General features: G+C 32.4%; 1 protein-coding gene across 4 annotated transcripts in view; it reads right to left on the bottom strand.

Moving 5' to 3' along the window:
- The window catches only part of Col24a1 (collagen type XXIV alpha 1 chain), a 378,847-nt gene that overhangs the window by 123,247 nt on the left and 232,677 nt on the right, over window positions 1–22,923 (bottom strand). For all 4 annotated transcript variants that reach the window (XR_013427880.1, XM_078026639.1, XM_078026638.1 and 1 more), the window contains 5 exons: window positions 18,871–18,924; window positions 18,534–18,578; window positions 18,368–18,412; window positions 10,140–10,193; window positions 2,321–2,374 (listed from right to left, as the gene is read on the bottom strand). Coding sequence is in view for 3 of the 4 variants with exons in the window: in XM_078026639.1 (XP_077882765.1) it covers window positions 2,321–2,374; window positions 10,140–10,193; window positions 18,368–18,412; window positions 18,534–18,578; window positions 18,871–18,924 (252 nt within the window). In the remaining variant the exon portion in view is untranslated. The remainder of the gene's footprint in view (window positions 1–2,320; window positions 2,375–10,139; window positions 10,194–18,367; window positions 18,413–18,533; window positions 18,579–18,870; window positions 18,925–22,923) is intronic.

A 22,923-nucleotide genomic window follows, 5' to 3' on the forward strand; every position in this document is an offset into this window, starting at 1 on the left:
TGGCTCTGCTACTTGTGAGCCATTTACCTTGGGCAGATTCACAGATAGAGTCTTAACTAGTCTTAAGCAGTCTTCTTTTCTGAACTCAGGAAAAGGTATTGCTATCCATCTTGTCACATGATCTAGAATGTTTTTGACTTTTCTTTCTGCTTTACTTCACAAATTCTACAAATATGAATGTTCTGTCTATTTTATATAACAAATATTTCTATGCCTCCTGCTTTAGTTCATCCCTCCATCATTTTTGTTTGTTTGTTTTTTGGCTTGGTCTAGTGTAACAGCCTTTTAATAGGTTATATTTCTTTAATCTTGTCTCCTCAAATATACTTTTAATTCAGATACTAGAATTATCTTCCTAAAATACAATTCTGATGTTGTTTCTGCCTTGTCTTTCTAATGATATACCACAGCCTATAAAATAAAAACTTTAAGGTTCTTAACTGAGTACACAAGATTTTCATAATTTTCCTATTACTCTATTACTATTGTGCTTTGACTTTGAGTATCAAATAATCCATATTGCTTCATGTTTAAAAGTTCGTGCTCATACTATCTCCTTCTGGAATTCCCTTATCATTATTCCCTCTCTTCATACAGCTAACTCCTTCTTTTCCTTAAAACTCAGTTACCCACTGCCACACACACATAGGTAAGTCTTATTTTTTTCCTTTCCCCAGATAGGGAAAAGGGCTCACTGCTGTGTCTTTCTATGTTTTCCTGTCAATATCTAAGTCATTGAGCTTAACATTGCAGTATAATGATTGTTTATATAACTGTCCTCTGAAATAGATTACAAACTCCCAAAGGAGTCAGCAACCTTATCATCCTTATATCTCAAGCAGGTACATGGTATTCAGTCAGAAGGCACAGCATAATCATGGAATAAGAAATAGGTCAACAAGGGCTGGGGATGTGGCTCGAGCGGTAGCGTGCTCGCCTAGCATGCGTGCGGCCCGGGTTCGATCCTCAGCAGCACCACATACCAACAAAGATGTTGTGTCCGCCGAGAACTAAGAAAAAAATAAATAAATGTTAAAATTCTCTCTCTCTCTCTCTGTCCCCCTCTCTCACTCTCTCTTTAAAAAAAAAAAAAAAAAAAAAGAAATAGGTCAACAAACATGGAGTCCATGGCAGAGAAGAAAAATTTTACCAGGAATGTGGTTAAAGACATTTGCAGAAGTTATTGTGTTAAGAAATTGACACTTTTATGATAAAAGTTATAAGAACTCTTAAAAATTTTCAAGGAGATGAATATTATAAGAGAGATAAACTGAATGAAGGAATGATATAATTGGAGGAGATATGGCTTAAGAGTGGATGAGAATACTGCTAATAGAGACTAAAAGGAAAAGACAGCCTTGAGATTTCATACTCCATTTGAACCAAATGTATGATATGTCAAGATCATTGTATTGTCATGAGCAACTAATAAAAAAATGCCTTCCAAAAAAAAAAAAAAAGAAAAGAAAAGAAAGACCATGGGGAGGAGGTGCTTACTCAAAAAGAACAGTTGGCTAACTGAAGAAGTCACATTAGGAGTGGTCTAGGATGGGTCTCAATTTGAGATTATTGGGCACTGAGATGGAAGTAAAAAGAAAAGTAGGAAAGTGATGGGTTTAAATGTTTTAAATTGAAATGTATTTTAGATGTCCAGATGGATATTTAAAGATACAACAGGAAATCAATAACTAGTGCTAAGGAGAGAGCTGTGAATTAGAGCTACCAAAATAATATTGGTAATTAAAGTCATTATGATAATATTATTGCTAAGCCATGGAAATGGAAGGGCAACTTCCTGTCAAAACTGAGAAAGGCTAATGAGAAGGTAAAGGGGGAAACCCAGAGAGAGTGGCTTCATAGAAGCAGGGAAGGAGAGGGAGTAAGGAATGGAAATGGTTTAATTTATTCAGTACTAAAGTTAGTAACAGAAATAAATTAATTGTATTTTATAATTATAATAAATGTGGTTTATTTTAAAATATACTAAATATAGTCACCTCAAATTACTTGTTTCTGTAAAAGAGAGAAAGCACTTAGTTTGAATGGCTACCAAGTCAATACTGAATCAGGAAAGGGAAAGTTTTATTTATTTTTGTTGTCATTTCAATGAGCTTTTGTTAGAGGACAACTTTATATGTATGAAATTAGGTTTATACCATGATTTCTACTTTTTATGGGATTTTAGGTTTTATTTTCTGAATATTAAAGAAAATAGTAAAGAAGTATTTTTCATAATATATAGTGAATTTATTAACTTTACCTTAAAATCTTACAAAAAGTATTTGGTATAATTGAACTAGAAAGAACCACAAAAAATTACCTCAACACCCATTTCTCCAGGAGGTCCAGCATCACCTTGCAATCCTCGAAGTCCCTATATTAAAACAAAATTTAAGATATTAAAATAAAAGTTCTCCCTTCAATAATCAGATGCATCTAAATATGGAATTAATAACATCTGATCGTATATAATTAAGTTATCAACAATTTATTACCTTTCTTTATACACAAAATTATATCTTTAGTTGATTGATGCATCTGTGTCATTTTTAGAATGATATTAAGCTATGCTTGGATTTAAAAGAAAAAAAAGAAAGGAGTACTATTCATTCATGTAATCCTAATTCATTGATTCATTCAATAAACATTGATCAAGTACTTAGTAAGTATCAAATGTGTTAAAGGCTTTTATAAGTTATTTTACTTAAAGGATATCTACTTAATATTCCTGGAAAATATGTGACAAACAAAATGGCATTTTTAAAGAAACAAATATATGATCTTCTTTTTTACAGTGTAGTTTTGCTTTTTCTAGAATGTCATGAAATTAGAATTAGATGATATGTAGCCTTTCAGATTGTTTTGCTGAATAATATTCCATTTTATGGGTGTTTGTTATCCACCATTGCTTTTTGGGGGAGTACTAGGGATTAAACTCAGGGGTGCTTAACTACTGAGCCAAATCCCCAGGCCCCTTTTTTAATCTTTTACTTTTAGACAGGTTCTTGCTAAATTGCTGAGGGCCTTGCTGAGTTGCTATGGCTACTTTGAACTTGTGATCCTTCTGCCTCATCTTCCCGTGTTGCTGGGATTAGAGGTGTGTGCCACCATGCTTGGCTCCATTTGTTGAAGGATGTTGTCTTAGTTCTTTTGGGCTGCTATTACAAAGTACATAAACTGATAGCTTATAACAAACAACTAACCCTCACAATTCTGGAGGCTGGAAAATCCATTATCAATGTGCTAGCAGCAGATTTAGTGTCTGGTGAGATTCCACATTCTGGTTCATAGATGGTACATTCTAGCTGTGTCTTCATGACACAGCTATAAATAGATTTTTATCTCTCTGAAGTCTCTATTTTTAAGAGCAGTATTCCTGGTCATGGAAGCCTTAATGCCCTCATCATCTAATCACCTCTAAAGGCCCCACTTCCTAATCCTATTGCCTTATGGTCCAGAAAATGGCAACTAATAACCAATAAGTCTATTGGTTGCTTCCCAAAATTCCATGTGTAGGTTTTTGAGTGGACCACTCATTTGAGTAACAGCAAGGAGTATGATTACTGGATCATATGATAGGAATATGTTTAGGTCTGTCAAACTGTCATGAAAAGAGGTGGCACCATTTTATATTTCCAGCAGCAATTTATGAGATTCTGTTGCTGTACATCCCTGTCAGCATTTGGTATTGTCAGGGATTTGAATTTTAATCATTCTAACAGGTGTGCAGTGCTATGTAATTTTTTATTGCAATTTCCTATGAGAGATTATTTGAGCATGATTCATTTACTTCTATGCCACTTTTGTAAATTTTCAGGTGTAGTATATGTTCAAATCTTTTGTTTACTTTTTAATTAAAAAAAATTTTGACTTAAGAGATCTCTCTATATTTTGGATACAAGTCTTTTTATCAGATATGTGCTTTGCAAATATTTTCTCCTAGTCTATGACTTGTCTTTTCATTCTTTTAGCAATGTGTTTTTTGAGGAAAAGTTTTTAATGTTAACAAAGTCCAATTTATCCATTTTTTTCATAGATTATGCTTTTGGTATTGTATCTAAAAACTCCGTGCCAAACCTAAGGTCACACAGATTTTCTTTTTTTCCCCTGGGCATATGGCCATACATTTTTTCCCTGCATCATTTGTTGGAAAGACTGTTCACTGAATTGCCTTTGCTCCTCTTTCAAAGACCATTTGCCAACTCCAGCCACTTACTGGCAAATGCCAGAATTTCACTTTTCTTTAAAGCTGAGTAATAGTCCATTGAGTATATATATACTACATTTTCTTTATCCATTCATCTATTGAGGAACACCTGGATTGATCCCATAGTCTAGATATTGTGAATTGAGCTGCTATAAACATTGATGTGGCTGTGTCGCTATAGTATGTTGATTTTAAATCCTTTGGGTATAAGCCAAGGAGTGGGATAGTATATAGTGGGATAGTATATAGTGGGATAGTATATAGTGGGATAGTATATAGTGGGATAGTATATAGTATAGTGGGATAGTATTTGTATAATTTGTACTTTGGTATGTTACAACTTTATTATAATCATCTATTAGTTCAAGGAAGGCTTCGTTTTTAAACTAAATCAATTCTTTAGGAATTTTTTTAATACATAAAAGCATACTATTTTGAAAAAGTTTTATTTCTTTCTTTACAATATGTAATTTTAAAATTTCCTTTTCTTATATTATTGCAGTAGATAGAACTTCTAATATAATGTTGAGTTTTAGCTAAAAAAAAAAGAGTCATCTTTTCCTCATTTCCTTGTTCTATGGGGGAAAACATCTAGCCTCTCACCATAGAGTATCATGTTGGCTAAAAGGCTATTTTTTCCTTTGAATATACGTTCTTCATAAAGCTGAGGAATTGTCCTTCCATTTTGTTTCCTGAGAGTTTTTATTAGGACTGGATATTAAATTTTATTAAATGATTTTTTGGATCTCTTTATAAACTCTTTTTTTTCTTCTTTAGTCTGTTAAGGTAATTTCACTGATTTTCTTTGTATATCTGGAATAAATCCCACCCAGTCATAATGTATACTCTATTATGTTGTATTTAATTTGCTAATATTTTGCTGAGGATTTTTACATCTATGTTAATGGGTGATATTGGTCTCTAGTTTTCTTTTCTTGTAATGTATTTGAATAGTTTTGGTATACAAGGGTAATTCTGTCCTCAGAATGAGTTAGGAAGTGTTCTGCTGTTTCTATTTCCTGGGAGAGATTGTAAAGAACTGGTATTATTTGTTCATTAAGTTTTCGGCAGAGTTCACTAATAGTAGTTGACTTAAGAGTTTGCAATATGTATTTACAATTAATTTAAGTCAATTTTCAAATAACACTATACCATTCCATGGACACTGCTAGTACATTTTTTGTTATATGGTTATTTCAATTTGTGTGGTTAAAATTCTACTGAGATGCTGATGTAGGGTCCTCTTTATCTTTTGTTTCCAAGACAGTTGCCATTTTGTATTTTCATAAGTAATTTAATAGGGGATTGAGTGAGGTTTTATCACACATTTCCAGTTAACCTGAAAATAATATTAATTATCTTTTGAGGTAAGAAGAAGTGACTTAACTAAGAGAGTACCTAGGGGTATTTAATTATTGGGGATGTTATAAAGCAAGGTTAGGAAGAAATAATTTTAAAAAGCATAGCATTCTACTTTTTCTTTTAAATACAATTTTCAGTGTTAAAGATATTAACAAAATTATTTAGGTCAGGAGATGCTTTTTCATTCGTTTTTCTGAGGAGATAGGAAAAGACAGAAAGAGAGAGAGAGGGAAGGAGAAAAGAAGGAAGAAAGAAACTTATCACTTTCCTCTTATAGAAGGCCACTGTGTACAGTTGTGTAGGTTATATATTGTACTATCCTAGGAACATTATTTATATCAAGTTTGCAATTATTGGGGCATTTTCTTTATGTATGTATATATACATATAAATGTATATATAATTAAAATCTAGATCAGAGGTCAGTAAACTTTTCTTGAAGGGTCAGACAATAAATATTATAGGCTTGTGGGTCATGTGGTCTCTCTCTGAACTACTTAACTTTAGTTTAGACACATGTAGTCATACATACATAAATGAATAGTAAGGCTGTGTTTCAGTAAAATTTGGTTTACAAAAGCAGGCTGCAGGTTGTCCCTCTTTATGCCTATATATTTCTAAAGGAACCTGAGATTGTCAAGAAAATTTCAAGACTGGTTATGATTAGGGATGAAACTCCTAATTTATAAGTCTGATTTTCTTCTTATCTCTCAGCCTCTGCATTGTCAACCTCTTCTATCATATTTTAAAAATGTCGAAATTCTTTAGATCTCAGCCTTACATTTGTTAAATAAAAAGTATGAGAGGCCGTTGTTTTGAATTAAGATCTTGCATTAGGCCCCAAAAGACCAGACTAAAAATAAAAATGGAGTCACTCATACTAAAGGTCCACAACACAAAACCAAAACTAAGGTGGAATTTGACCTTCTGAGAAATCAAGAAAGGGAGTAATAATCAAATTTCTCAAACAGGCCAGTTTGAGGCATGAAAATGAAGTTTCTTCTGTTTTAGTTCTTTCAAAAAAGTAACCTGAAATTAAGCAGTTATTTTTCAATTGCTCTGTCTCCCTAGCCCTGCTTTATAAGAAAAGTAATTCTGAAGTGACCAATCCACTTTTTGTCCTTTGTTTCTGTCTTTTTCCAGACTTTTTCCATCTGTAAACCCCACCTCTTCTACAAAACTCATAGGAAGACTTACTCTATTTTATGGAATGAAGTGGTACTGCTTTTGCTAAAAGTACTGACTCTTCACTTGGGCTTGCAGCTGTATTGTCTTAACTTGGGTCAGATTCCTGTTCAACTCTGCACATAGACTGTTAATCACTGTTAATCACTTAAGGAGTGTCTATCTAAAAATTGGTAATACAAGGTTGACTGGCCCTCTCTCATTCCCCCTTCAAGGCTTAAATTATCAAGAGTAACTAATATATTTTTAAGATTCCAGGAATAGCCAGTCTTACAGGTATATTATTCCATAAAAGGAATGGAGGTTATTTCCCCAAGTGGGAGCCATCATCTCATGACGGGAATGGAATTGACCCTCAAATAATTTGTAACTATTTTCCCTTCAGCTTGCAGAACTTTGTAGAACCTCACTTGGGGTAATGATCAACCAGATCACAGTTTGACCAAGACTGTTTGACTATGCATAGTTCTTATCCCATTTGTCCTTGTTCTATATAAATTCCAAGTTCTTATCTGAACCCCAAAGACAGGGCTTAGGACACTTGTCTCCTTGTTTCTTTCAGTGTGGTCACATGAATAATAAATTCCTTTCTTGCCTTCCCACCACTTGTCTCTGATTTGACTCTCAAGTGGTTGGTGACCAAATCTGGTCTGTTGGAATCCCTTAGTCAGGACTCAGGTCAAGGATTTCAGTAATAGATCTCTTTCTTTCAAAATTGTTTATTCATTCACTTCAAGTCAAATAATGGTTGTATATCTGAGAAATTATGGTCTTGAACTGGTGACAAGTGGCCCTGACAATGTCATCACAATGTCATGATGCTCACATACACTCTAGAGTTATTAATGTCAGGCTCTTGAATTCCACTGGATATGAGATTCTGGGTAAGTGATATTGCTCTTGTCTGGATAATTATAAGAGTTTGTTTCCTTTTATCTTGTGATTTGAGTGATATGAAACAATAACTTGATCACTGCTCTATCTCTCCAGTGACATCCATAAGATAATAACACAAGTTCTAAGGAATAGGGGTCATAAATTTGTGTGCATTTTGTCACCTGACTCCTTTCCATCCTCATCTTGCACTTATTTTCTACCTGACTCCTTGCCACAGACATATTGGCCATCTTCCAGTTCTTTGATAAACTTGCAGTGCTTCCTCCCAGCTCATGATTTCTCTCTGGAATGACCTTTTCTCATTTTTGCCCATGTAACTACTATTCATCTTTCAGATGACATCTCAAATGTTTCTGCTCATGGAACATGAGCTCTAGATCATGACAGTTTTTCTGTAATAGATCCCTTTAGATCTAAATTATTATATAATTTGTCCTTTGTGTCTTCTGCAACCATAGATTCAACCAGCTGCAGATAAAAATAAAAAAATTTTAAAAAAACTAGGAATGAAAAGTCTGAACATGTACAGACTTTTTCCTCTTGATTTTATTCCCTAACAATACAGTATAATAACTATCTGCATAGCATTTACATTGTATTAAGTATTATAAGTAATCTAGAGAAGATATAAAGTATATAAGAGAAGGTGAGTAGGTTACATAAAAACACTATTCCATTTTATATAAGGGTATTGAGTATTTACAGATTGGAGTATCTAAGGGAGGTTCTAGAGCTAATCTTCTCTGGATATTAAGAGCAGATTGTACTTTATGGTATTTATCTCAGTTTATAATTATCCATTTATGCCTATGTTTATTTATTTTGTATCACCAGACTGAAAACTACAAGCTTACCACTACATTATCAAATGTAGATTCTTAATAAATATTTGTATATTGAATGAATGAGTGAATGAATGGTCACCAATTAAAATAAAAAATACTTACAAAAATCAGTTTTGAATCTTGGCTCTAGAAAAACGGTAGTTCTCTTTTTCAACATTTCTTTTGTGTTTATCAATTTTCATCTTTGTTATGACTAGACAAAACAGTTCAAATATCTGACACAAAGCTCACTGTATTCATAATACACTGAATTTACCCATTTCTATTTATCATTCCTGTGACCTGCATGTTAGTGTTTAGGTGCCATTAGGCATTTAGTTAACAAGTCTTTTACTGTGCAAATCCTAAGATGTTGTCTCTCCTGTTGCCATAATTCTACTGACATACTTATTTCTAGTTAAATGTCTTCTTTATTAAGACGTGTTTTCATTCCATTTTATCTCATCTATGTAATGTTATCTACTTATTGGATAATTACACCTCTGAGTACATGATCTTTTGTTAATTCAGTTTAATAAATGCACATTGAGCAGATTTAACATGCTAGATATTATACCAGAAAAGGAGATTACAAAGGTAAAAGAAATGGCCTCTTACTTCGGGGAGTTTATGGACTTTTAGGGAAAACAGGTACTTAAGTACACCATGCTAAAGACAGCTGCATTATTTTAAGTCAAATAAATATTAGAATTGGGAAAGCAAGTTGAGACATGAAAAATAGGGAGAAAACCAAGAACGATTTAATTGTATAAAATCAATGTCATATTTTATTTGGAAATAATTATAGATATTATTAATTCATTTTTTGGAGTTCATATCATACATTAAACACATGAAAGAGGAAATGAACAGTTTGTTATGAATACTCTGTTAAAATTTTCTACTGCTTCTATCTAAAGGAATTATGCAATGACCATCTGTAAACCTTTGTGTCAACTGATGATAAAATCAACTCAGTGGTTTGAAAGGTTATATTGTTATTGTAAATCTCAGAAATATATTACAGCATCTTACATCTGACATGATTAACCAGAAGAATGACTTCATTGGCAATAAAGAATAAATTGTGAGAAAGTAGGTTGTGACTAGTTCTTTCCTTTTCACAAATTCATTTTCCATGGAAACTCCATAATTGAATCATATTCATGAAATTGTGATGTAAGTTTTTGTACTGCTGATACAACAGCATTTCTGTCATCTTTCTACATTTTGGCCCATCAGATGTAGAGTTTGGCTTCTCTATGTGGTCTTCTATTATAGAGTTGGCTTCATAAATGTGTATGTGTGTGAGTGGGCAATGTAATAATTGTAAGAACAGCAAGCCATTCAGAAGAATTTCTGAGATTCAATAAAACAGAGTTTTCTTTGTTAAAAATAAATACTCTCAGTTTTAACAGTTCCAGAGAAATAGTAACAAATTAGAGTATATGAAACGTGAAAGGCATTAAAACTATATGAAAACATATTCATTCTACATAGTCTATGGTGTTTATACAGCAAAATATCCATTCTACATGACCAGTCTGTAGTATCTATGATAAATGCTGCTTTCTAAATATAGCCATCACATAAAAGGGCAATAATGAAAGGATAAATTTGCATTTGGAGAAAAAACTATTAGAAAAGTATAAATATAGACTTACTGGTTCTCCTGCAAGTCCCCTGTCTCCTGTACTGCCAGAGGGTCCGGGTAAACCCTGGAAAATAAATGTAGAACTTGTAGAAAAAGTAGTGTTTGAAAATGTTTTAATTTCCTTATCTTAGCTTTCATTATGGATCCTTGTCTATGTCTTCCTTTATTCTTTTGTGGTAAAATATATATCATAAAATTTACCATTTTTACCATTTTTATGTATATGGTTTTGTGGTATTAAGTACATTCATACTTATTAAGCAACCATCAACACTGTTCATCTCCAGAATTTTTCCATCTTGCCCAACTGAAACTGCTTACAAATAAAACACTAATACCCCAAAGCCATTCCCCCCAACTCCCTGGTAATCACCATCCTATTTTTTGAAGTAGAATGAATTTGATTACTCTAGGCATTTCATATAAATGAGACCATGTGATATCTGTCTTTTTGTGTCTGGTTTGTTTCACTCCTTATAATATCTTCTAGGTTTATCCTTACAGCATGTGTCTAAACTTCCTTCCTTTTAAAGGCTGATCAGAATTTCACTGTATGTACAAGCCACCCTGTGTTTATCCACTGGTCAGTGGGCACTTCGGTTGCTTCCACCATTTGGTTATTGTATATAATACTGCTGTGAACATGTGTGCACAAGTATTTGGGTCTCTGTTTCAATTCTTTTAGGTATTACACTAAAAACGTAATTGATAAATCATATAGTAATTCTATGTTTCACTTCTTAAGTAAACACTAAACTGTTTTCAATAGCAGCCTCACCATCTTATATTCAAACCTTACTGAACTGCACAGGGTTCAAATTTCTCTATATCTTTGCCAACACATATTTTCTGAGTTTTTTCTCTTTTCATTCCCCTTCCCTTCCCTTCCTTTCCTTTCCAGCAAAAACAACCTTGTGTGTGTGGAACAGTATCTCACTGTGGTTTTGATTTACATTTACCTAATGACTAGTGGTGTTCAACTTCATTGCATGTGCTTACTAGCCATTTGTATATCTTCTTTGGCAAAATGTTTACTCAAGTTATTTGCTCATGATTTCACTGGATTGGTGTTATATGGTTCTGAAAGGGATATGGGGATCCTTGGCCTCTTCTTCCTTCTCTTTTGGCTTTCCTTTTTCATTTTACTTTCTGGCTACCCTGAAATTAGCATTTTTCTTACCATGATATTCTGCCTTGCCAGGGACCAAAAACAATGAAGCCAACTGACCATGGACTAAAACCTCTGCAACCATGAGCCAGAATTAGTTTTTATTTCTTCTAAGTTGATTATCTCTGGTATTTTATCACAGAGATGAAAAGATGACTAACAGGTTTGTTATTGTTTTGTATTTTTGGTTATTGAATTGTAGAAGCTTTTTTTTAATAGTGAAAAATTTATTAATCCTTACATAATAGTATTTGAAAATTAATATGGGATTAAAAATAATATATTCTTTATTTTAGCTATTTCTGTGTACTTTTAGAAATGATTTTATTTTAAGATGCTATTTTTAGGTTACATTTTGAGCTCACAATATAGTCCTATTGGGCAGAATTTTTCTAAACTCCCAGCGACTAATTAATACATCTTAAAGATTTCTCGTAAGACATTTTCACTCCAAGCCTATCTGAACTCTTCAACAAGCAATTGCTTATGTTATTGCCATGTCTTCTCTCCCCCTCAATCAATTTATTTCTTTCATTTGAAATATCCCTGTGGACAGGACAGCCCCCTCATCCATTTATTTTTTTATTGATTTAAAAAAAAATAAATGACAGTGGAATGCATTACAATTCTTATTACAAATATACAGCACAATTTTTCATATCTATGGATGTATATAAAGTATGTTGACACCAATTCGTGTCTTCATATATGTACTTTGGATAATGATATCTATTATATTCCACCATCCTTACTAATACCCACCCTGCCCCCTTCCATTTCCTACTACCCCTCTGCTCTTTTTTTGATCTACTTCTAGTCTTATAATTAATTCTCATTCTATTATGACAAATGATTATCCAGCATTATTTTAAATTTGAATTTCCTTACACCTTTAATATTGATATAAAAAGTTTTTTCCAAATATAATATCCTTGTGATGTATTAATAAGTATGATTTGTGCCCTTAAAATATGGCAAGGCATAGTGATATCAGGATCTCCAGATGGCTATAAATAACAATACTGGACCTCTAAGTTCTTATTTAATTTCATTTTTACATCATACTACCTATAGTACCAGAAAGTGAGTCTCATTTTATAATGAAATATATTATAATGAAATACATTTATATATTATGTATTAATGAAATACATTTACAATGAAATACATTATAAAATGGTAGATAGAACTCTAAGCCAAATTCTGTATGCTCCCTTGTCCTTTCATTCAAAGATTTACTCAGTACATACTGAATTACAGACATTGATAACTACTAACAATATATAAAATAATGCTTCAATTTGTAAGTTGCATCTTCTATACTGTTGATCTTAGAAATGTTAATAACTATACAGCAATTCACAACTACCATTTTATCTTAAAAGCTATAAGTTAAGAAAAATATGATACTAAACTGGAAGTAAGGATATTTATAATTGCAAATGCTGATGAGGATGTGAAGAAAGTTGAACTGTCATATACTGTTAGTGGGAATGTAAATTAGTAGAGCCAGTATGGAAAACAGTATGGAGGTTCCTCAAAAAACCAGAAACAGAACTACCATATGATCTAGCAATTCCATCAGTGAATATATATCCAAAGGAAAGAAAACCAGTATGTTGAAGAGATATGTATTCCTATATTTTTTACTGCACTATTCCTTAAAAGCCAAGATATGGGGTCAATCTAGTTGCCTGTCAACAGATGAATGAATAAAGAAAATGTGATATAAATACCCAAGGGAATATTATTCAGTCATGAAAAGAATGAAATCCTGTCATTTGAGGCAAGATGGACAGAACTGGAGAACTACATGTTAAGTGAAATAAGTTAAGCACAGAAAACAAATGCCACATGTGCTCACTTATAGGTAGAAGCTAAAAAAGTTAAATCTCATGGAAGTGTAGAGTAGAATAGTAGTTAATAGAGATTGGGAAGGATAGGAGGAAGAGAGGGGATGAAGAGAAGATGGTTAACAGATACAGGGATACAGTAGGATAGAAGGAATAACTTTTAATATTCTATAGTATAGTAGGGTAACTATGGCTGACAATATTTAATTATATATTTAAAAATAATTGGTAGAGATATGATTCTGAATCTTCCCAACAAAAAGAAGTGATAAATGTTTGAGGTGATGGACACATGAATTACTCTTATCTGATTATTTCACATTGTACTGAAAAATTATACTGTACCCCCCAAATGTGTATAACTATATGTCAACTAAAAGTTTAAAAAATTCAAAGAGGTATTAAAAATTATTAGAATCACATAATCTTTTATGTTATAATCATTAATGTTCTGTTCAGTTTCTATGTTTAGTGATAGGGAAATATGTCAAATTATGGACTCTTGGCTGGTTAAAATCTGGTTTCAGTCATGAAAATCATACACTCTTCATTCATTTCATATTCTTAAATTAAGAAACAGAATCAATATAAGGGATCCCTCTGTGCCCAATATACAAACTGAAACAGATAGTAAAAGTTCAGAACTTGAAATAATGTCTGTCCCATTTTCCTTGTAAAATGCGTTTGGATATAATATCAACTTATTATATATCTTTAATGCTACTGATGATTCAAAAGGCTGTTCTACAGAGCTAAGAAGCAATTTAAATATTCTCTATTTTTATTAGGGACAAATGGAAAAAGCATAGCTGGCAACAAATAAAAATTCTCTTTAAGAATTTTCATGCTAAGTGAAATAAGCCAATCCCACAAAACCAAAGGCTGAATGTTTTCTCGAATATGTGCATGCTAATTCACAATAAGGTGGGAGGCCCTAGGGAAGAATAGCATTACCTTAGATTAGGTAGAGGGAAGTGAGGGGAGGGGAGGAGAAGAGATAGTAGAAATAAGAAATAGAAAGATAGTAGAATAAAACAGATATTATTACTGTATGTATATATGTGACTACATGACCAATATGATTCTGTAATATGTACACTCAGAAAAATGAGAAATTATATCCCATCTATGTATCATATATCAAAGTGCATAAATGTATTCTACTGTCATGTACAAATAAAAAAAAATTTAAAAATTTCAGATGCTAATACTATATTATTCATAGTAGAGCTCCTTGTTCATGACTTCAACTCACTAACTATAAGATTGATGACCATAAGTGTAATACTGACAGCCTTTGCCAAGCACATTAGAATAAAAACCTTTTTTTTGAAATATGAAAGATATTCCATTTTTAAACATGAGGAATTGGAGGCTCAAAGAGATTTAAAAATTTATAAAAAGAAAAATATCTAGTAAGAGGCAGATTCAGTATTTGACTTCCAACATATCTGACTCCAATACTACATAATGATATATAAACATGCAGGGGAATAATAATAAAGATAAACATGGACATCTCATCTAAAATACTGGAGGCAAAAAGAAAGTGGCCTCTTTCTAGTGCTGAATAAAAACAAAACAAAAACAAAACCATACACTCATATCCAGTGAAAATGTCCTTCAAGAACAAATGTGACATAAAGACATTTCATAAATAAAAACTGAGAGAATAAACCACTGGCATTCTTCATTAGAAGAAATCTAAAGGAAGTTCTATAGTCTACAGGAAAATGAAATGTTGATCTTCAGAAAGGAACAAAGGGTACCAGAGATGATAAATAGGTAGGTAAATATAAAATGCTATTTTCCCCCTAGATATTTCTACAGTGTATATTTCATTTATATTAATGTAATGCAATGTGGGATTTATAATACATATAAATGTAAAACATAAAATAATTATAGTCTAAAAGATAGAAGGCTGGTAAATTAGCCTATATGACTACAAGTTTCTTACACTTATATTAAATATTTAACATAAAATGTTTATTTTGTTGGATGGAGTTGGAGAATATCATGCTAAGCGAAGTAGGCCAATCCTAAAAAAGCCAAATATTCTCTCTGATAAGTGGATGCTGATCCATAATGGGGGTGGATGGGAAGAATGGAGGAACTATGATTGGCAAAGGGGAGAGAGGGGAGGAGGGGCACAGGGGCAAGAAAGATAGTGGAATGAGATGGACATCATTACCCAAGTTACATGTATGACTGCACATATGGTGCTACATCGTGTAAAACCAGAGAAATGGAAAATTGTGCTGCAATTGTATACAATGAATCAAAATGCATTTTGTTGTCATCTATATCTAATTAGAACAAATAAATAAATATAGAATGCTTTAAAAATTTTTTTGTGGCACTTTGCAGACAAATTCTGCTGACCTGATCTAGCTACTGAAAATAATGAGTTTAGCTAAAAATTCAATAGGTAATGAAAAATAGGATTTTTAAAATTATTCATTGCCAAAAGAAGGCACTGAACAGCAACTAAGAGGGCACAAAGAAAAACAAAACTTAAAATGAAAGACCTGTATCAACCACATTAATAGTTACATTAAATGGAAATGAACCAAACACTGTCATTAAAAGTCTGAGATTCCTAGGTTCAGTTCCTGGTGTGCCCCACCACCAACAAACACAGGGATTGTCAGAATAAAAACATAGGATTCAGCCGAAATACATTCAATTTGAATATCAAGGCACACATAATTTGAAAGTAAATTAATGGAAAAATAGTCATGTAAACAGCAACCATAAAAAAATTATAGAGACGATATAGCTAATACTAAATAAAGTAGATGTCAAAACAACAGTATTCCCAGGAGGAAATAATATTACCAGAGAAAAATAGGATATCTTTAATGAAAAAAGGGTCAGTTGATCAGGAAAACACAATAGTTCTAAAGGTGAATGCAGTTACAATAGAATTTCCAAATATATGAAGCAAAATCTGACAGAATTAAAGAAATAGAGAAATAAAAAATAAAAAATTTTATACCCTTATCACATCAATTGATAGACTATTGATAAATAAGTCAGTAGTGATTCAACTCTTACAGTTTTTAAATGATTTGAAAAACCAAAATCAGTGGTTCATGCTTTATCACCCTAATTACACTATGGATTGTGAGTTTTCTTCCTGATTTCCCTTTGAGTCAGATCTATATGTAGATGGAAGGTAAATATAGGAAATGGTGTTAGTCCACAGATAAATATATTTTTACAGGTTATCTACCAAGAGTAATGTATGTATTGCTGGTTTTCACTGGGTGTAACTCAGTGATACAGCATATGTCTAGCATGTACAAGGTCTTGGTTCAATACTCAGCATCAATTAAAAAAAGAATTATGGCAATTTAGAGAAGACATAGTTTTAAAAACTCCTATGTTTCTTTATTTTCCAGGTAAAGAAAATAGAATACAGAGAGCTAAACAATTTAAGCAAGGTTATGTAGTTTTTAGGGGCATAAAGAACAAAGGTCAATCTGACCTTCAAAATATCCTCCTATTGTTGCTTGCTGCTGACAGTGCATGAAGGACTGAATACACTAAGATTACTCTGAAAGATAGAACAAATATTTTAGGTTTATCTGGCTTTTTTTTTTTTTGATTGACTGTTCCTCACTTCTTCTAGATCTCAGTTTAGTCAAGGAGTGGGAGATGTACATACTGAATCCAGCACACCTTAACAACTATACTAAACTCATGATTTAATGTCTAACCATGTTATTCATGGTTAAATTAAAAGGCATGTATATTTTTCCAGTAGTCTGGGAGACTTTTTGCTGCAAGCTAAAATTACAAAATAATTCTAGTATCTTTTATTAGATTGAGAGTGTCAAACATCAAATATTGCATTTAATAAAGCTAAAAATGAAGGTTAAAGTGTAAGAAAGGTCAACAATGTACAAAATGAGTACGTAATTTTATATCTCTATTTCTCATCTCTTTAAAATGAAAGAATTAACATGAGCTCCAAATTCCTCCTCTAATTGCAATATGCAAACCTTGTGTATAATATAGCAAAGTGGTCACAATCTACATGAACACGATTTACCCTGACTGAATAAAAAACCAAATGGTGAGTATTAATCAAGGAATGTTCTTTGGAAATGAATTTAATTAATAGTACAATGCCAAACACAAGTTCTTTCCTTAGAAAGTCATTTTCTTCTCTTCAGGTCTCTGATATTTTAGCTTTGACGAGTCAAATATAATGCTATTGTGGAAACAACAGGCAGGGGGCAGCAGATTTCAAAAAGGAACAAGAAAATGTGACAATTAGTGACAATATAGCAGATAAAACATTTTTATCCTATCCTTTTATGACCTCTCAGCTGCAATCTATTTATGTTATTATCTAATTTCATACTGTTAAAGTATACATGTACATGTATATGACAAGTAAAATATCATTAAAAACTCATTCTGAATGAAAGTAATTAAAAATACCTATACATTTCAGTTCATATGGTCATATATATCTAATATCATCTGCGTATGTTTATGTACACACATGTGAATCTTTTTTAGATAATAATCTGATCTAGGGATGTTCATAGAACTTGTTCCTTGGGAAAGATATATAATCTGGTAAGATGTCTGATGGTAGAAAATTACTGATATAATACATTAATTATTGAGTTTATAAATTATTAAAAACTTTTAGAACAGAGCCATAGGAAAGCATGGTGACATACATAGCTCTGAACTCTGAAGGTCAAAAAGGCACTCAAGATGAGTTATAAGGAAACTAGGCAAGAGGCCTCAGAGAAGTTTCTTGTTTTAGGTTTATTGTATTTCATATATATATATATATATATATATATATATATATATATATCACACCACTTTATTTTGATATGGCTTTTACAGAAAAACTAATTTACCATATCTATAGTAAAATCAAAATGTTATCACTATCAATTTAAAAATAGGTACAACCAATACCCAAAAGGGGTAAGCAACTTGCTTTAGTAAAATTATCTACGATGAAAAGGGAAGAAAAAAACTTGTGTACTCTTAGTCTAAAAAATTGAATATTAATCAATAATTCTGTCAGATGATAAAGTAGATCTTTTCATAATGTATTCATATATGAAGACATTACATTTTACACTATCAATAATTTTGTTAAAATCTCCCCAAGCATTATTTCAACACAACCCCTAAAAGTGGATAAAAGTTGTTCATAGCTTATTTTTTATGACTTACTGGTTTCCCTTGAGCTCCTCTCTCTCCTGGGTTTCCAGTCTTACCCTGATCAAGGAAAAAAAAAGCTTAGGTCAAGAAGGCAATTCACAAAATAATGGGAAAGAACCAAGATAAATAGGGAAGGTTTAAAATGTTCATACTTAATATGAAATGTTTCATTACTTACAATAAGACCATGCGGCCCTCTTTTTCCTTGATTTCCTTTTTCACCCTAACAAAGTATGAATACCAGATAAATTAGTTAGAATTTGAATTATGGCCTTATACATACTAGCATACATTCACAAAGAAAATATAATACAATATGTGGTTCAATATTGAAAAGAAAACATTTGTGTGTGTGTGTAGTAAAAATTATATATGTTTAATATATAATTATATATGTTTAATAACTAAGAAAATTTAGAACTATGCATTTGTAAGGAAACATCACTTTATAGATAAGTAAGATATGGGGCTCAATAAAATTTATCTGCCTATAAAATGAGGAAATAAATTATTACCTTGACACCTTGTATACCTTGTTCTCCTGGGAGACCATCTGGTCCTCTTGGTCCCTAGAGATGGGAAAAATTTGAAATGTTACTAATTTGAACTGTTCCTTTTTTTACTCCTATGTGTCCTGGAAGATAAAGACATAGTGCCTTTTAATTGAAAAACTTCTGCTTATATTTATGCTCTGAGTACAGAAGAGAATACAGCTGGGCATATGGCTGAACTTCTTTATACAAGTGAGTCAGCCCATGTTTTTAAGATTCTATGCCAAATAGAAAATTATATGACCACAAAAATAGCTGATACAGTTGTTGGGGGGCTGTAAGTTTGTTTTTAGGGCATTTTTTCACTTTCTTGTTCACTCAGCAGTCAGTTAGGACTTATTCTTAAAAACCTTAACCTAAAAGTAGCTGTCTTATTTGTGTAAACAATCTCTTTAAGTTTCATGTTTTTGCAATGGTGCTTTTCTCTTCAGCTTAGCAAATGAGTACTGATAGCATTGTATACACTCTGCACCTGCTGCACAATGATTACTAAAAGATGGCAGGGGCACAGAATGAATATAGAAATGTTATTGGAGATATTCTTGTAATTTTATAACTTCCTAATATTCATTCAATACTTAGTTGCAAAGAAGCACTGGTAACAAAAGTCCAGTCCTGTTTAAGTTATAACATTCCTTTGAAGATATTAGAGCCCTCTTTTAAAGATTTTTTTTAGATGTTGATGGACCTTTATTTATTTTTTTAAAGAGAGAGTGAGAGAGGAGGAGAGAGAGAAAGAGAGAGAGAGAGAATTTTTTAATATTTATTTTTTTTTAGTTCTCGGTGGACACAACATCTTTGTTGGTATGTGGTGCTGAAGATCGAACCCGGGCCGCATGCATGCCAGGCTAGCGCGCTACCGCTTGAGCCACATTCCCAGCCCCCTTTATTTTATTTATTTGTATGTGGTGCTGAGAATCGAACCAGTGCCTCACACATGCTAGGCAAGCACGTTACCACTGAGCCACAACTCCAGTCCCAAGATTAAATTAGAGTCCCCCTTTTAAAGGTACTTAATTCATTTCTATAAGCCTCTAACCCAAGATCTGCTGTAGAAAAGGAATTATATGAAGTGTTATGAAAATACATAATTGTGAGATTTCTTCATTTTGAAGAAATCTTTGTAACAAAATGAAGAAATCTCACAATTACATAGAATTAAAAGGTAAATTACACAAGTGATCGTAATACAAGGATATGGGCATGTCAGGAACTGAAAGGAGGATTCAGAGACAGAGAACATTGACATGTTGGTTATGGGAATGTAGATATCCTCTGGCAGCTGGAAGTCAAGTTCTCGTGAAATTACTCAAAACAGAAGGAATTCTAGTTAAAAGGACAGTATGAGAAAAGGGTGCAGAGGCATGAAAGAAGATATTCGAAGAATGAAAATGAGTTTGTTTGGCCATGTTATAGATAACATGTAGAGAACTATTTAAAAAATAAATGTGGTAAGGAAGACAGATTTAAAAGGAAAAGGATTGGAGTTTATATTTAAATAACTTGGGAATCGGGAACCATATACTTGTATACAAAATAGTGATACAAATATCCCAGTACAACCTGCTCATCTGAAGGATCCTCCTAGGCTTCAGCACCTTCTCTTTCATTCCATCTGAGATAAGTCTTAGTTTAGCTTTTTATTATTAAAAGCTGTTTACTATAATAGGACTCTTTTCCTCCCTACTATAAGGGTACCTGCATTCCTTGATCTGCTTGGGCATGTTCATGGATTTGGAGAGAACATTATACTCCATGAGTATCTACAGCTCTGCTGGTCCTATTAAAGTGAAAGCCAAATCTCCAGTCTTAAAACTTCTCAGTCCGTATTTAAGGTGCTCCATAGTCTGTCCCCAACTTCCTTTTCCGCCTTATTTTCCAATAGGACTGGAAAACTAAATTACTGTCTTATTGTGTAAGACCTTGAAGGTCAAGTTGAGAAGTAAAGAGTCAATTAAATAGATCAATAATTTTCAAAATGAGTTTTAATTCAACTAACATTTGCTGAATGCCTACTACACACTGGGCATTGTTTTAGGCTCAGGGGACACAGTAGAGAGAAAAGACAATTTCCTGAATTTATAAACAAGAAAATAAGCATTTAAAATTGAAGTATAAAATGAAAATAGGTAGTCAAGTATAATGAAGAAAATTAAAGGATTTTACAGTACTAGAAAGCACCCAATGTGGGGAGTACCACTTTAGCTAGAGCATCTGAGAAGTCTCTATTGGAGATCAGACTTCAAGGCATTCAAGTAACTTGGGAAAGGTCACTGTGGCAAGAGAGACAGCAAGTGTGGAAGTGCTCAGGGGGATGCACTTGGAATATTCAACAGTTAAGTAACTGAAAATTAGAAAACAATAATGATTAAAGAATGAAGTTTAAAGTGTGAAAGGCCCTCAAGATTTTGCTCTATTAATTCCTGTCATCTTAAAATTTCAGCAATCTACATTGATTCTTTTTCTCTGGTATTTTCAGTGCCTTGTTTTCTTCTTTCTGCCTGTAAGAAACACTGCTAATTTTTTTTGGAATAACAAAAGAAGATGGCTGAGAAATTTTGAAAAGGAATGACTGGTAAAATTCTAAAAACTGGTTTAGACAGAAAACAAAGTCTAAACCAAAAACGTGTCTACTGGTAAGCAAGCACTTAAAAATCCCTCTGCCACCCCAAATTTCTATGTGTTTCTTAGATATTTTCTTACTGATTAACTGCCAGCATTAATAAAAAAAAAGATAACCAGATTGATACTAAGTGAGTTGCCTGACTCTAAATGACCAAGGACTTTGAATAATTGTGCTTGAGAAAGTTTATATTTTTGCTCGTGTTAAAAAAAAAAAGGCTAAATTTTGTTAGTAAGTGAATTCAGGTTGGAATAGAGGACTTGAAACTTAGCAAAAGCTTATATAAAAATATGAAACATTCACAAGTAAAATGACTGTAATTGAAATGAACTCTCTCCAAAATTTACCACTCATTATTACTGTTTTACATTAAAAATGCTTTTATTTTAAAAATATTCCCGCATTTATAATTTCATTTACTAACCCAGGATTACACAGGGAACAAAGAAAGAGAAATTTCTGTGCCTAACCAGATTGAATTAAAAAAAAAAGACCTAAGTAATACAGTTACATTAATTAAAGGTCATAAGGCTAAAGTTGCTAGTTATGGGTTTAAATCTGGCAGAATTGATGGAAAAGCTGATATTCTCTATGCTTTAGGCAAGAGTGAACTAATTAACCAAAGGCTTAGCTTTATCAGCATCGTCAAGTTCCCTCTGGACTGGTTAGTGTATATGCTTACTCTGACTCTTAGGCAAAATAAGCTTTAGGACAAGCTCTAAGAAAATTAGGCAAATAGCATTACAACAGGTACCTAATTTGGCATGAATTAAAAAAAATAACTGCATTAAAATATTTTCTAGATGCTCTCTTAGCTAGATAAAAAATCGAATCTTTTGTTTATTCTCTTGGGAAAGTCAAATTTGGCTACACTGAGCTATTAATGGGTTCTCAAAAGGAGAGTAAAAGTTTGATAGCTCAATAATGTAAACAAAGCATGTTTTGTAAAGTAACAATTACTTGAAAGGTAGGCGATAAACCTAAAATTATCCAAATAAGTGAATGAACAATTTAGTCCCAAACACATTAGATGATAGGAGACAGGACCATTACATTGCTTAAATTAAAAGAAAAAAAACATGATTAATTAAAACATTAACACATACTGCATACTCATTTAGGAAGACTTTTATGAGAATTCCAAGCCCATTTCTATGACCCCTATAATAAATTATAACAGGCTAAGTATCTATGAATGAAGGAAACAGCCCTTACATAAAATATGTCTTTGTAACTTGGACTCATATATTTATATTTCCTTTTAACCATATCTATCTTTGCATGATCTCACTATTAATTTTAAGTCACTCAACATGCCTCACTAATGAGCCAGCAGACTTTTCTGGCTCTTGATTTACACAGCTGGAACCAAATGTTCCATTTAGCAAAACTAA

The sequence above is a fragment of the Ictidomys tridecemlineatus genome, chromosome 11, assembly GCF_052094955.1.
Source record: "Ictidomys tridecemlineatus isolate mIctTri1 chromosome 11, mIctTri1.hap1, whole genome shotgun sequence".
Classification (NCBI taxonomy): Eukaryota; Metazoa; Chordata; class Mammalia; order Rodentia; family Sciuridae; genus Ictidomys; species Ictidomys tridecemlineatus.